This window comes from Macaca thibetana, chromosome 19, assembly GCF_024542745.1.
Source record: "Macaca thibetana thibetana isolate TM-01 chromosome 19, ASM2454274v1, whole genome shotgun sequence".
Classification (NCBI taxonomy): Eukaryota; Metazoa; Chordata; class Mammalia; order Primates; family Cercopithecidae; genus Macaca; species Macaca thibetana.
The window spans coordinates 38,649,682-38,665,298 of record NC_065596.1 but is presented as its reverse complement, the minus strand read 5'-3'; the positions used below and the strand labels follow the sequence as shown (position 1 = coordinate 38,665,298).

At 54.8% G+C, this 15,617-nt stretch overlaps 3 protein-coding genes across 4 annotated transcripts in view; 1 reads left to right on the top strand and 2 right to left on the bottom strand.

Moving 5' to 3' along the window:
* The window catches only part of ZSCAN18 (zinc finger and SCAN domain containing 18), a 407,087-nt gene that overhangs the window by 100,486 nt on the left and 290,984 nt on the right, over positions 1 to 15,617 (top strand). The gene's annotated exons all lie outside the window — the stretch shown is intronic.
* RNF225 (ring finger protein 225) lies at positions 3,203 to 4,798 on the bottom strand. Its single transcript, XM_050768694.1, has one exon. The coding sequence runs from the start codon at positions 4,211 to 4,213 to the stop codon at positions 3,203 to 3,205; it is 1,011 nt and encodes a 336-aa protein (XP_050624651.1). The 5' UTR covers positions 4,214 to 4,798.
* On the bottom strand, positions 5,562 to 14,166 carry RPS5 (ribosomal protein S5). Of its 2 annotated transcripts, none has more exons than XM_050768697.1 (6): positions 14,017 to 14,166; positions 12,694 to 12,802; positions 7,214 to 7,423; positions 6,912 to 7,040; positions 5,775 to 5,873; positions 5,562 to 5,684 (listed from the first exon to the last, which is right to left on the bottom strand). In XM_050768697.1, exons 2-6 carry the CDS (start codon positions 12,799 to 12,801, stop codon positions 5,616 to 5,618), a joined length of 615 nt encoding a protein of 204 aa, XP_050624654.1. In that variant the 5' UTR covers position 12,802; positions 14,017 to 14,166; the 3' UTR covers positions 5,562 to 5,615. The 2 variants fall into 2 exon arrangements, with proteins under 2 accessions (XP_050624654.1, XP_050624653.1); XM_050768696.1 differs by lacking the exon at positions 14,017 to 14,166 and adding an exon at positions 13,602 to 13,894.

Below are 15,617 nucleotides of genomic sequence, written 5' to 3'. Positions count from 1 at the left end.
AGAGAGAATGAGGCCCCTGGCTCCAAGCTGATAGAGTGCAGAAGCCACAAAAGCCCCTGGGAGCGAGCTGGTTAAGACAGAGAGTGGGGCCAGCCCCACCCAATACCCTCAGCCCCACCCCTGGCCTCCCCAGGTCCTCCTGTATTTGTGCAGGCTATGCCACTGGCCTCAATGCCAACTCCTGAGCATCCTTTAGGACATAGCTGCCTCCTCTAGACAGCCTTCCTGGACCACCCTCAGGCAGAGAGCATCCTCTCTCCCTCTTCTGTGCAACACCAGGCAAGAGCCCCTTTCTGACCCCCTGCTTGGCCCGTCAGGGTCAGATCTACTATTGCACACCCCCACTCTCCTAGGTTGGGTGGGAGAGGGAAGCAATGAGGAGGATCTCTGAGACCCTATGGTAGGCAGAATAATGGCCTCCAAAGATATCCCAGTCCGAATCCCTGGAACTTGTGAATCTTTTACCTGACACCACAGAATGGACTTTGCAGGTGTGATTAAATTAATGATCATGAGATGGGGAGACTATCTTGGATTATCGGGGTAGGTGCCATGTGCTCATAGTGTCCTTTATAAGTGAAAGAGGGAGGCAGGAGGGTCAGAGAGATTTGAAGATGCTGCACTGCTGGCTTTGAAGGAGCCAGGAGCTAAGGAATGCAGCCCTAGAAGCTGGAAAAACTAATGAAATGGATTATCTCTTAGAGCCTCCAGAAAGAACTAGCCCTCCACTTTAGCCCAGGGAAACTGATTGTGGACTTCTGGACTGCAGAACTGCAAGATAGTAAGTGTGTGTTTAGCCAGGCATGGTGGCCCGTGCCTGTAATCCCAGCACTTTGGGAGGCGAGGTGGGTAGATTACTTGAGACCAGGAGTTCAAGACCAGCCTGGCCAACATGGTGAAACCCCGTCTCTATTACAAATACAAAAAGTCGGGCATGGTGGCAGGCGCCTGTAATATCAGCTAATTGGGAGACTGAGGCAGGGGAATCGTTTGAACCCAGGAGGCAGAGGTTGCAGTGAACCGAGGTTGCGCCACTGCACTCCAGCCTGGGCTACAGAGCGAGACTCTGTCTCAGAAAAAAATTAATTAATTAATTAATTAATTAAGGCTGGCCGCGGTGGCTCAGACCTGTAATCCCAGCACTTTGGGAGGGCGAGGTGGGCAAATCACAAGGTCGGGAGTTTGAGACCAGCCTGACCAACATGGTGAAACACTGTCTCTACTAAAAATACAAAAATTAGCCCAGCATGGTGGCGGGCGCCTCTTAATCCCAGCTACTTGGGAGGCTAAGGCAGAAGAATTGCTTGAACCCGGGAGGCAGAGGTTGCAGTGAGCTGAGATCACACTGCACTCCAGCTCAGGCGACAGAGCGAGACTCCGTTTCAAAAATAAATAAATAAATAAACGCATGTCCTAAATAATTAAGTTGGGGGTATTTTGTCACAGCAGCCAGAGAAAATGAATAGACCACCAACTCTGCTGCTGTCTGACCAGGTTTCTTCCCTATGAGGCTGGGCTGTGGCTGCCCAGTGACTCAGTACACTGGTCCCAGCCCCTGTGGGTGACATCGGCATGTGGGTGTGGGCAAGAACTGGTCTGGGAAGACACACTATGGACTCCCTAGTATTCCTCCTCTGGTTCCCACCTGGAAGCAGCAGCTTACACCAGAGCTAGCTCTAGACAGTCCTGGGCCCAGGGTGCATTCCCAGGTTGCCTGGGTCACCTGCAATTCTGACACTCCCTTGTTTGGCACCTACTGTATGCTGGTATACTGATGCTGAGAACACACGTAAACAAATCAAACAGGAGCCTCCAGCTACGTAGAAGTCATATTTCTCTTTGGAACATGCTGGGTGCCCATTCCCAAAACACAGCACTCCATCCCAGAGTGAGGTGAGGCAGGATGCGGGGGTGCAGGGCCTGGGAGGAAACAGAAGCCCCAGGTTCAGTCTGCACAGAGGATAGCTGCCATCTTCCCCCATAACTAACCCAGGAAGGCTTCTGGGAGGAAGAGGACAGGAGCCCATACACCACCTTCCCTGCAGGCTGCTGTCTATCGGGAAGGCTCAGGGTTCACCTTGAGGCACAAGAAGGGAGGCTGAGCAGGACAGATGGAGCCCTGGAGGAAGAACTGCAATAACTGGCACCAAGATATTAATCGGGGGTGATGGGGACTCTGGTGGCCAGGGAAAGGGACTAGGATGCCTCTGGCTAACCAAGGAGGTCCAGGACTCCCACCCCCACCATTGTCTGCCTCTGTGTGACCCCTGGGGTGACCTTGGCCTCTCTGAGCCATGATGAGCTCAGCTGCACCACAGCATATTGGGAGGAACCTAGAAGCCACGACCCAGGGGGAAGCGGAGGCTCCCAGAGCAGTTTGGGACTTAGGATTGCGGCAGGTGCCAGTCTTTAAGACTCAAGTTCCTCCCCAGCCCTGGCCAGAACACCCTGCTCTTTCAAGTCTGAGCCCCAGCCCCAACCAGGTGTGCAGGATGGCAACTCTACACCCAGGATCAGCATGTAGACAGCTGGAGCCCACCCAGGCCCAGCCTGCAGGCAGTAGAAAACAAACTCCACAGATGGACGGAGAGGTGGGACATCCCCTGCAATGGGCCAGTTGGGGAGGCGCTGTAACCAGGGAATAATAGCCGCAACAGCTCTGCCCTCCAAAGATGGCTGCCACCTGTGGCCAGTCCGAAGGATGAGTGCTTCGGCCTCCGGTGCTGGTAAGGACGCTCCCCCGGCACTCTGTGGTGAGGATGAATGGGGGTACTCCCAGCAGGACCCGTTCAGGGATCCGTGTGGGGCTGCCCCTGGCTGGGCACCTGCATGGATGTCAGTCGGGGGTGTCCACAGCTGGACTCCTACAAGGGATGAGGATCAGGGATGCTTCCACCTGCACCCCCACGGAGTAGGGGTTCCGGAGCAGGAGCAAGCCCTAGCAGGACCCTTATGGAGGTCACGGTCAGGGCACCCTCCGCTGTACAGCCACAAAATGGGGGTCAGGGGTGTTCCCAGAGGATCCTTGTGGGATGACTGCGGTGTCTGCTCCTTGAGAGGATCCAGCCCCACGATGACAATGCCAACGATGCTTGCCCCAGGCCCCAGCCTGGAGAAACAGGTAAGTGCTGTGTGCCCTGCTAAAGGCCCCAGATAACACGGGGGTGCCAGGCCTGGCGGCAGGACTGCAGTGCTGGCGCCCTTACTGTGGGCCCCACGGCCTCCTCGCACCCCGTGGCCACGGGGCCCAGCCGGGGTCAGCCTCTGTGCCCCAAGTGCCGTCCGATCGCCTGTCCAGCGTCCCCTCGTTCTCCGCCGGGTCCTCGGGGCCCGCCTGGGGCTCCAGCGCATCTTCTGCAGTTCCTGGCAGTGTCGTGTCTAGGTCAGGGCCCGTGGGGCGCGGCGTCCAGGCGGGGGTCCAGGGCACCCCCGGCGTGGGCCTCGGCGGGAACCAAGAGAAGCCTGGCGCTGGGGCGAGCGCCACGAGCTGGGGCCGCGCGGGGCCGGAGGAGGTGGCGTGCGGGATGAGGAAGAAGATGTAGACGCCCGAGACCACGAGGCCCGCGGCCACCAGCACGGCCAGCGCCACGGCCGCGTTGAAGACCCAGGCCGGGCTGGCCAGCGACAGGCGGCGCGACAGCGGGCGGCCCAGGCGCAGAGGCGGCGGGGGCGGCGGGGCGCGGGCCTTGCGCGGCCCGGGCGGGGGCGGCGGCGGCCGCAGGTAGAGGAGGCCGCGGCGCCGGTCGAAGCGCACGGAGCCCTGGCGAGAGGGCGGCGCGCGCGCGTCGCGGGGCAGGAGACCGGACTGCGTGGGCAACGCGGGGAGTCCGCGGCGGGGGGCCAGGCGCGTGGGTGCGCGGCACACTGGACAGGCCACCGCGTTGCCGCCGCCCGCCGTGGCCAACGACAGGCGCGCCAGGCACTCGAGACAGAAGACGTGGCCGCAGTCCAGGCGCTTGGGCAGCTTGAACACGCCGTCGAAAGACGACACGCAGATGAGGCACTCCACCGGGGAGGCGGGGGACAGGATGGGGCTGGAGCCTGGGCTGCCGTCCCCCTCCTCCTCCTCCTCCTGGTCCTCCCCTCTGCTTGGGGAGCTGGGACCCGAGCCCTGGGGGGCCCGGGAATGGCGGAGCCAGAACGGCCGAGGGCAGGGCATCGGGACGGACCTGCGAGGAGAGGAGGTCAGGCAGGGAAGAAGGCGGTGGAGCATGGAGCGGGTTCTGAGACGACCAGGGAATCCAGGGAAGACTGAAGACTGTACTTTAGAGAGGATCCCCCAGTACAGAGCAGGACCATCCCGAGAAGGGTATAGTTACGTCCAGGAGCAGGGAAGATGGGGAGGCCCGAGGCAGAGACTGGGGATAGGAATGGACCCACGGGGGACCAGTTCCTGCATTGGAAATGTAGACAAGTTGAACACGGAGATGGTGAGGACTCCAGACAGGGATGGAAAAGACCTAACCCAGAGAGGAGCAGAGATATGCAGCCCTCAGGAGCTCGGCGGAGGGAACCTGGAGGACCATACAACACCCCAGTGGAAGAGACATTGACACCTAGGCTGGGAAAGGAACTCTGCTGAGAGAGGAGCCAAGCACAGGAGCCAGGGGGCACCCACAGAGCAATGACAGACCCCAGCCGGCCTGCGGGACCCTTCCTACCTGTGGACGCCTCCTCCCTCTGGCCAGTGGCGTGTCCCTGCCTGTTCTGACCGTTTCCGGCCTACCTGCAGCTGGGCTCAAAAGTACCCTCCCAGGGGGAGGGTGCTCATCTGGGGCCACCCCTCCAGGTCCCAGGTACCCGCTGGACCCGTTTGACTGCCTGCCCCGCCCCCTGGGCCAGCGCCACGAGGATGAACACCAAGCCTGCTTTGGCCAGATGATGGGGGCTGTGGAAGGGTGGGCTTGGGCCCACCCCACCCCACCCCACCCTTCAGAACCTGATGAGTCTTCTACCAGAGTCACCAGCCTGTGGCCCTGGGTGGGTCCCGACCTGTCCCCAGCAGCCTGATGACGCTGCATGGACACTGGCGGAAGGGAACCCGTACAGCCCACGGAAACCGGGCGTACAGGCCTGGGCTGCAGCCACAACCAGTGTGGCCGGGGAGGTAACCAGGAGTGCAACCTAGCCAGGGTGAAACCAGCCCACACTCCAAGAGGGGGGCAAAGCTAGAGATCTGAAATCAAGTGGCCCCAACAGCTGAACTTTCCTGCTCTCCCCAGGGCTACTTCAAGGTGACAAGCCTCTCAGGATGGTCTTGTGACTACCCAGACCTCACAGGCACCCAAGCCACCCACCCACCCAGACCACAGCAATATCTCACACGCCACGCCCTCAGAAGTTATGGACAACCCCATCTCATTTCCAGTACCTGCTGGGACACTCCAGGCAGCCTGGCCTGCTTCCGATGCCCCACCTGCTAGCCCTGGGGTGCCACGGTTCTGAGTCAGCAATGCTTCCAGGTCCCCACAGGCAAACAGGTCAGGAAGGTGAGCAGCTCCCAAGGCCACCAGGACTATGCCACCCACACCACCCCCAATGAAGACAGACAACGGCAGAGGTGGGTGGGGCTGCCCCAAAGGGCAGACAGGTTTATTGGACAGCAGCCGGGAAAATCAGCGGTTGGACTTGGCCACACGCTCCAGCTCGTCCTTCTTCTTAATGGCATAGGAGTTGGAGGAGCCCTGCAAGGAGACAGACAGTCAGCTCTGAATTCTGAAGGACCCCCACAAACGCCGAACTTAAGACCCCCCAACCAGAGTGCCCTCACCCACCTTGGCAGCATTGATGAGCTCATCTGCCAGGCACTCAGCAATGGTCTTAATGTTCCTGAAGGCAGCCTCACGAGCACCTGTGCACAGCAGCCAGATGGCCTAGAGAGCGAGCAGGGGTCAGGCTAAAGGACAGACTGCGGTCCTCCAGCACCGTGGGCCCACCCCCAAGAGATGCTGTCAGCCATGTCACCCATAGGTCCACTGAGACAAGAGGTAAGGGGAGGTGACATCATGCCAGATTTGCAATCAGACAGAGGGTCACAAGAGCAAGTGTCCAGACACACACACACAGGCTGAAGTTGCATCCCCAACGACAGGAGATTGAGACCCGTCTCAACAGCAAACTGCTAGATGGCCAGGCGCGGTGGCTTGCGCCTGTAACACTTTGGGATGCTGAGGCAGGAAGATCACTTTGGCAGGGAGTTTGAGACCAGCCTGAGCAACGTGGTGAAAGCCCACCTCTACAAACAACAAGAAACCCAACGACAACAAAAAATGCGGCCAGGTGTGGTGGCTCATGCCTGTAATCCTACCACTTTGGGAGGCTGAGGGGACAGGATAATTTGAGACCAGGAGTTCAAGAACACCCTGAGCAACACAGACTCGATCTCAATTATTTCTTAAAAAAAAAAAAAAAAAAAAAAAAAAAGAGGCAATATATTTGCTTTTAACTTGGACCCGACTGACAATAAGCCACTATAAAGGGCATTCTGGGCACAGATGCTAAATGCAACAATGACTGATGTGACTATTCTATTACTGTTAAATTCGTTCCTGGGGGTGACGATGCGAGTAAGGTCATCTTTGTTAAGACACCTGCTGTGTTCAGGGGAAACACAATCGGAACATCTGCAACTGATTCTCAAACTATCCAAGAAAAAAAAAGAAAAAAGTACACATACACACACAGTGTAAAAATATACACCCAAAGGAAAGACCTCTGCGAAATGTGGTCCAGAAGAGGACCCAGAGCCTGGATCTGCCCCTATGCAGGGTGGGAATCCAGGAAGGCTTCCTAGAGGAAGTGATGCTGCAGGTAAAACATGTAGGCAGAGACAAGCCTTCCTGCCCCAGGCAAGACCCCACCCACTCCCATGGCTGTGTCCACCCTGCCACGTGCGTAAGCCCCAGGCTCACCTGATTCACACGGCGCAGTGGGGACACGTCCACAGCCTGTCGTCTCACAGTCCCGGCACGTCCAATGCGGGTGGAGTCCTCCCGGGGACCACTGTTGATGATGGCGTTCACCAGGACCTGCAGAGGGTTCTAGAGAGAAGGGGGCTATGAGCCTGACATCCAGCCCCATGCATTCCTCCCCCTTCCTCACCCCTAAAACAAGAGTGACCACACCACACAGGGGATACGCCTGGCATACACACTGTGGGGCTTTGGGATGTACTGAGGGCACAGCCTGCCCTCACCAGGCCACAGAGCCCTACCTCGCCTGTGAGCAGGTGTATGATCTCGAAGGCATGCTTGACGATGCGCACAGTCATCAGCTTCTTGCCGTTGTTGCGGCCGTGCATCATCATGGAGTTCGTGAGGCGCTCCACAATGGGACACTGAGCTTTGCGGAAGCGTTTGGCGGCATACCGCCCTGCACTGTGAGGCAGGTACTTGGCATACTTCTCCTTCACTGCTATGTAATCCTGGGGCAGCAGGGAGCAGGAAATGAAGGGAAAATGGTCAGGAGCAGCATGGGTGTTGGCCAGACACCAGAGGAGAAATCGAGTACCCATTTGGGGGTAGTCCAACAGCCGTCTGGGACCCTGGTATGCCTCCCTAGGGGACTTGGATATAAGCCCCATCCACCATGAGGAAAAAAAACCCTGAACAGGTGACTTTACCAAGTCGCTAAAAAGTACACTTCCTTTATAATCAAAGAGTGGGAATCTAAGGAGACTAGATTTTGGACCAGATAATTGTTTGGGGGGCTATCCTACACACTATAGGATGTTTAACAGCCATCTGGTATGCCACTGGCAACCCCCCGCCTTTTTTTTTTTTTTTTGAGATGGAGTCTCACACTATTGCCCGGGCTGGTGTGCAGTGGCGCCATCTCAGCTTGCTGCCACCTCTGACTCCGAGATTCAAGCAATTCTCCTGCCTCAACCTCCAGAGTAGCTAGGATTACAGGCGCCTGCCACCATGCCCAGTTAGGTTTTTTTTTTTTTGTATTTTTAGTAGAGACAGGGTTTCACTACGTTGGCCAGGCTGGTCTTGAACTCCTGAACTCGCGATCCACCCGTCTCGGCCTCCCAAAGTGTTGGGATTACAGGCGTGAGCCACTGCTCCTGGCCTGTTCTTTCTTTTTTTTCCCCCTCGACTGAGTCTTGCTGTTGCCCAGGCTGGAGTGCAGTGGCGCGATCTTGGCTCACTGCAACTTCTGCCTCCTGGGTTCAAGTGATTCTCCTGCCTCAGTCTCCTGAGTAGCTGGGATTACAGGCACATGCCACCAAGCCCAGCTAAATTTTTTGTACTTTTAATAGAGAAGGGGTTTCACCATTTCGAGCAGGCTATTCTTGAACTCTTGACCTCAAGCGACCTGCCTGCCTTGGGCTCCCAAAGTGTTGAAATTACAGGCATGAGCCACGGTGCCTGGCACCCTACCGGTCAGTTTTCACACCTAAAAATGTATCCAGACATTGCTAAGTGTCCCCTAAGACAGGGGACCATAAGAGCTACAGTTTTTTTGTTTTTCGTTTGTTTTTTGAGATGGAGTCTGTCTCCCAGGCTGGAGTGTAGTGGTGCAATATTGGCTTACTGAAACCTCTGCCTCCCAGGTTCAAGCGATTCTCCTGCCTCACCTTCCCAAGTAGCTGGGACTATAGGTGCATGCCACCATGCCAGGCTAATTTTTGTATTTTTAGTAGAGATGGGGTTTTGACACATTGGCCAGGCTGGTCTTGAACTCTTGACCCCTGGTGATCTGCCTGCCTCAGCCTCCCAAACTGATGGGATTACAGGCATGAGCCACCGCACCTGGCTGACAACTTTTCTGTTTTTTTGGGTTTTTTTTTTTTTTGAGACAGAGTCTCACTCTATCACCCAGGTTGGAGTGCAATGTCGCCATCTCAGCTCACTGCAACCTCCGCCTCCTGGGTTCAAGCAATTCTCCTGCCTCAGCCTCCCAAATTGCTGGGATTACAGACATGCGTCACCATGCCCGGCCCAGTTTTTTTTGAGATGGAGTTTCATTCTTGTTGGCCAGAATGGAGTGCAATGGCATGATTTCAGCTCACCCCAACCTCCACCTCCCAGGTTCAAGCGATTCACCTGCATCAGCCTTCCAAGTAGCTGGGACAACAGGTGTGCACCACCATGCACGGCTAATTTTTATATTTTTAGTAGAGACAGGGTTTCACCATGTTGACCAGGCTGATCTCAAACTCCTGACCTCAGATGATCTGCCCACCTCGGCCTCCCGAAGTGCTGGGATTACTGCACCTGGCCCAGAACCACAGTTTTAAAACAATCATTTAACAAGCCTTCTTATACTTACATAGCCATCCCCCCATAAAAATCTAGAAAAATGCCAAAAAATTAACCCTGTGTATGTACAGGGGAAGAGAGGAGCTATGTGTATTCAAAGAAGACTGCTGTTGATAGCTCCATTACAAAATGTACCCAAGGCCATTCTATCACTTGCCTCTTAGAATATATACAAACTACCTGTTTCTACAAATACAAGGAATGATGGGAAAAGAACACAAGACACTGAAACTCTCAGTACTATTTCATAGTCTGGCTGCAAGAAAAAAAAACTCACGGCCGGGCGCGGTGGCTCAAGCCTGTAATCCCAGCACTTTGGGAGGCCGAGACGGGCGAATCACGAGTTCAGGAGATCGAGACCATCCTGGCTAACACGGTGAAACCCCGTCTCTACTAAAATACAAAAAAAATTAGCCGGGCGAGGTGGCGGGCGCCTGTACTCCCAGCTACTCGGGAGGTTGAGGCAGGAGAATGGCGTGAACCTGGGAGGCGGGGCTTGCAGTGAGCTGAGATCCGGCCACTGCACTCCAGCCTGGGCAACAGAGCCAGACTCCGTCTCAAAAAAAAAAAAAAAAAAAAAAAAAAAAAAACTCACAGTCTGGTGAAGGGCATTCAGGCAGGGCTTTCATTATACAGCAAAAAAATTGCACACACCAAATTCCCCAGCAAGGGTTTGGCCCAACAGTGGAGCCTTGCACAGGTGTTTAAAATACAGTGAACTCCTGTTGATGTTTATTTCCCTAGTGGAACAGGCACCTAACAAATGTTTAGTAGATCAAGGAGTTTGAGGCCAGCCTGGCCAACATGGTGAAACCCTGTCTCTACTAAAAATACAAAAATTAGCTGGGCGTGGTGGCATGCACCTGTAGTTCCAGCTACTAGGGAGGCTGAGGCAGGAAAATCACCTGAACCTAGGAGGCAGAGGTTGCAGTGAGCCGAGATCATGCCACTGCACTCCAGCCTGGGTGAGAGAGCAAGACTCCATCTCAAAAAAAAAAAAAAAAAAAAAAAAAAAAGTAACAGAGACCCAATGTGGCCCACGAAGTCTAAAACACTTACTATCTGGGCCTATAATGAAAATGTTTGTGGGCTGGGCGCGGTGGCTCATGCCTATAACCCCAGTATGTTGGGAGGCTGAGGCAGGAAAGTCACTTGACCTCTGGGAGGCAGAGGTTGCTGTGAGCAGAGATCGCACCACTGCACTCCAGCCTGGGAGACAGAGTGAGACTCTTATCTCACAAATAAATAAATAAGGCCAGGCGTGGCGGCTCATGCCTATAATCCCAGCACTTTGGGAGGCTGAGGCGGGTCGATCACCTGAGGTCAGGAGTTCAAGACCAGCCTGGCTAACAGAAACCCCTCTCTAATAAAAATACAAAAATTAGGCCGGGCGCAGTGGCTCATGCCTGTAATCCCAGCACTTTGGGAGGCTGAGGCGGGCAGATCACCTGAGGTCAGGAGTTAAGAGATCAGCCTGACCAGTATGATGAAACCCCGTCTCTACTAAAAAAACAAAAATTAGCTGGGCATGGTGGCATGTGCCTGTAATCCCAGCTACTCGGGACAGCAGAATTTTGTATTAAGTTTTGCAACCGGGAAGTGTGAGCTGTCTTACTTTGTTCCTACTCCATACAGTTTTACACATACCCTTTTTCTCCCCTCCCCACCAAGGCAGGAGAATCGCATGAACCCAGGAGGCAGAGGTTGCAGTGAGCCAAGACTGCACCACTGCACTCCAGCCTGGGCAACAAGAGTGAAACTGTCTCAAAAAAACAAAAAGCTGGACATGGTGGCAGGCACCTGTAATCACAGCTACTCGGGAGGCTGAGGCAGGAGAATCACTTGAACCTGGGAGCCGGAGGCTGCAGTGGGCCGAGATTGTGCCACTGCACTCCAGACTGGGCGACAAGAACGAACTTCTGTCTCAATAAATAAATAAATAGGGGCCGGGCGCGGTGGCTCAAGCCTGTAATCCCAGCACTTTGGGAGGCCGAGACGGGCGGATCATGAGGTCAGGAGATCGAGACCATCCTGGCTAACACGGTGAAACCCTGTCTCTACTAAAAATACAAAAACTTAGCCGGGCGAGGTGGCGGGCGCCTGTAGTCCCAGCTACTCGGGAGGCTGAGGCAGGAGAATGGCGTGAACCCGGGGGGGCGGAGGTTGCAGTGAGCCGAGATGGCGCCACTGCACTCCAGCCTGGGGCACAGAGCAAGACTCCGTCTCAAAAAAAAAATAAAATAAAATAAAATAAATAAATAAATAAATAAATAAATAAATAAATGTTTGTGGACCCCCTGAAATAACCCATGAAGGAAAGATCTACAAGATATTCAGAGTGAAAAACAAGGCTGAATTATCCATTAGGTAAGGTGTCTAAGTCCCCTGACATCTTTACAGACAACAAAAAAGTTTTCATTCTTTCTAAAACAAAAGGTAGCAGATTTGGTGGCATGCACCTGTGGTCCCAGCTAGTTGGAGTCTAAGACAGGAGGATCCCCTGAGCCCAGGTGTATCGAGGCAGCAGTGAACTGTGATCATACCACTGCAGTCCAGCCTGGGTGACAAGACAGCAATCCTATCTCGAAGATAAAACTTTAATGATTAAAAAAAGAAAAAGAGGAGGAAAGTGAATAAAGTACAACCCAAATTATATTCATCTTTATACCAATGTAGTCACAAAATTTAATTTCAAATACTTTCTTTTAATGGAGGAAGGGCTCACAAAAGTGAAAGTTCCTAAGGCCCACAAAATTCTTAATGATGCCTTGGTGGGGAGGGGAGAAAAAGGGTATGTGTAAAACCGTATGGAGTAGGAACAAAGTAGGACAACTCACACTTCCCAATTGCAAAATGGGGGAGAAAAAAAAATCTCTTTAAGAGATGGTATTGGATAACCGGATATTCACATGCAGAAGAATGACACTGGATATTATGTATTTTACTACAAAAACAGTAACAAAAATACCATATGTGAGAAGGACAGACATATAGACCAATGGAATACAACTGAGAGTCCATAATGAAACCCATACATCTACAGCCAGCTGATTTTTGACAAGTGGCCAAGGCCATTCAATTGGGGGGGAAAAAAAATCTCTTTAAGAGATGGTATTGGATAACCGGATATTCACATGCAGAAGAATGACACTGGATATTATGTATTTTACTACAAAAACAGTAACAAAAATACCATATGTGAGATGTGATGCTCCTTCTGGTGAAGGAGTCCTCTCCTGACAAAAGTTGTAGTCATCTCTGAACAGGATGTAAGAGCGGATATGGTAGATGTGGTGGTCAAGGAATCCTTTCTTTACCTGTTATGACCTCTATTCTTGACTTAGTGGCACATCAACAAGTTTGATGTGTTCCTTCCTGGAATAATCTCCGCCCCCAGCCGGGAAGGCCAATCACAAGTTCCCCTCACCTGTAGGGAAATGTCATTGATCTGCACATCATCGGTGCTCCACTTCCCAAAGAGCTTGATGTCTGGGGTCTCTGCCACAGCTGGTGCCGCTGTCTCCCACTCGGTCATCCTGGGACAGGGTGATGACAAGAAAAAGCCCAGCTAGCATGGAGCCCAGCTAGCATGGAGCAGAGGCGCAGCCATCCCCAACTCTGAGGCTACCCCAGAGCTGATGAACTGGGGAGTCGCAAAGGACCAAGACAGGCTGTAAACATGTTTTCAAGCACTAGAAAAATTACTCAGCTCTCAGCAAGAAGCATCTGTCTTTCACCTAGAACCCCTGGGCTCAAGACTTGGCAGCCCACCAGTCAACAGCTGCTGCATTGGGACCAAGGTATAACGGCTCAGCAGATGCCAAATGTCCTTACATTGCATCGGCTGTAAATCAAACCACAACCTCGCCATTCACATGGTCTTTGACCCAAGTTAACATTCTGCCTCGGACTGTTTCCTTGGCCGTGAGGTGGGACCGCTATATGACATCAAGGACCACGGTAGGTACTGTGTGGCACAATCAACCCAAAGGTTTCGATTCTTGACCGACAGTATGAAGGTTCTAGGGGCTGCTATTAAGGAGGGAAAGTTACACAGAGCAGAAGAGTGCACTGTGTGCCTAAGAAATAGAAATTTCCTCTCAGAGTACAACTGCATAGTCCAAACCAAGATCCCCAAGCCCCGCTATGGGGAAAAGCTAGAAGCAGCGAAGCACCAGGAAGAAGTCAAGAGTAACTGGTACCGCGCCCGTTTCTTCTACATTTTTTTTTCCAGAGACAGAAGTAAGACCTAATGAGAAAGGCCTACGTCGCGGCGTACTATCCTGGAAAGACCATGAACCGTCCCTAGGATCCCCGGCCCCGCGGCGGTCTCACCTCAGAACACAGCCTGAGCGTCTCTGTCGCTCACGGAAGACCACGCGCCGCCCTGGTACAGACAGGAAGAGGCCGCGCGCAGCGGGCCAACGCTTTTAACTGGGAAGAAAACTTCCGGGTCAGCAGGGGCGACGCTTGCGTAAAAGGCCATCATATCCCTAAGGACCAATCCGGAGGAAGGATGTAGAGGAACCTTTTGGACTAGAGGGAACGGGTGCAGCCCAAGCGCATGCGCAGTTGCAAAAGCGGCCCTAGAAGCGGGTCTGGCGGATGTTGGCTACCCCGTACTTGCCCTGTCTTGTGGGCGCCTGCAGAAGCGCAGAGATTTCCGGGAGGCCAACGCCGCCATGTCTAATAAGTAAAAAAGTCCGGCCCGCGCTCGCTTCTTTGTTCAGCTGCTGACCTTAAATCCCACCTGTCGCGGGAGTAGCCAGTTCAGTTCCCTCTGGCTCCTCTCCGCGGCGACAGCCGCCTCACAGGCACGCGCGTGCTGCGGCCCTGGGTTGGCGGACGGCCCAGTGGTCACCGCCACTCCACAGGTCCGGGTTGCCGCGCGCATGCGCCTGCCCACACGCGGCCCCTCCCCCACCTCCCGACCTGGGAACACCACGCTCGCGAGTCCTGGGTCCCAAGCCTCTGGCGGGGCCTTTTTCCCAGGGGGACCCTTCCTGTCATACCACGCTGGGTTCCCCCACAACCTCCGCGCCCTTCACGCCTGCTATGCAGTAATCGCGCCCGCGAAAGAGGGGAGACCGCCGGCACGAGGGCCCGGGGTTGCGGCGGCTGGAGCAGCGCTACCCGCTCGGGGTGGAGCACGGAGGTAGCCTACAGGCTACGCGCAGTGTCCGGGAGGAGGGGGTCAGTAGGTCGGGGGCCTTTCGTGTTTGTCCTTGCGTCCTCCACGGCCGGGGAGCCCGCGCGAGGGCTTGCAGCTCCCTGCCCTCAGGGCTAACGTCACGAAGCCCTCGTGTCTGCAGACCTGGCTCTCAGGGGTGGGTGCCTCTTGAACGGGCCGACCTCTCCGAGGGCCAGAAACATAGGTTTTTAGCCAAAGACTGAAAGGAGGGATGGAAGATTAAGCCATGAGATGGAGATTATTCCCGCCAGCAAACAATCCGCTGCCCCCCCTCACTTCTGTCCCTTCCCCCAGCTGCCTGTGAACAGGTAGGCCCTCTGAACAGCTCAGGCCTGGCTGGGCAGACAGCGAACCCTCTCAGAGGGCCTGAGCTATTGCGTGGGATTGAGGACGTGGGTCTTCGACCCGGGGTCCTCATCCGTGCGTGGGGTTGGCACGGTAGTGAGTGCCCCAGCTCACTCTATTCACTTGGCCACCCTGGCAGCCAGTGTGGACAGTATGTCTGCCCATGACTCCTTCATATCCCTCTGCCTGTCCCAGCTTGTTAGACCTAGTCTCGTGAGCAGAACTGGGTTTCCGGAGGTAGCGACCACTGTTGACTGTATGTCTGCCTGCAGCACGCATAGACGTGGCCTTCACGAGGCCAGACTCCAGGACCACCTGGGGCCACCCTCTGATGCCCACCTCTGCCTCCAAGGCGGTATCCCTCCAACTCGGGATCCCAAGGGCCCAGACACTTGACCCAGGTCCCAGGGCTATGCCTGCCCTCTACTCCCACCCCTGAGGCATGCACATAGCAGATGCCCAGCAGCTGTGTTTCTTCACTGCCTGCCTGTAAAGGCTCTTCTTACCCCAATCCAGGGGCATTTCTGTCTGGCTGCTGAGGACTCCCTACAGTGGGCCCCTTGGACTATGGTCAGTTACAGCTCAGGAAAGGACACATGCCCTGAAGCTGGCCTGGTCAGGGGGTCAGTCTCTGGTGAGGGGCACAGCCAACTGCCACCACCCAATGGCCTTTACCCCTGCCCTCCATCCTGTGCAGAGTAGCAGCCTCGGGGCTCTCACTGGGGTCTGCGTGGTTGCAGGAGGGGCTAGGTGGGCTCCTCCCTGGTCTTGAGTGAGGGGCATGGGGGAGTGCTGGTTGTAGGGAGGGTGGGAGC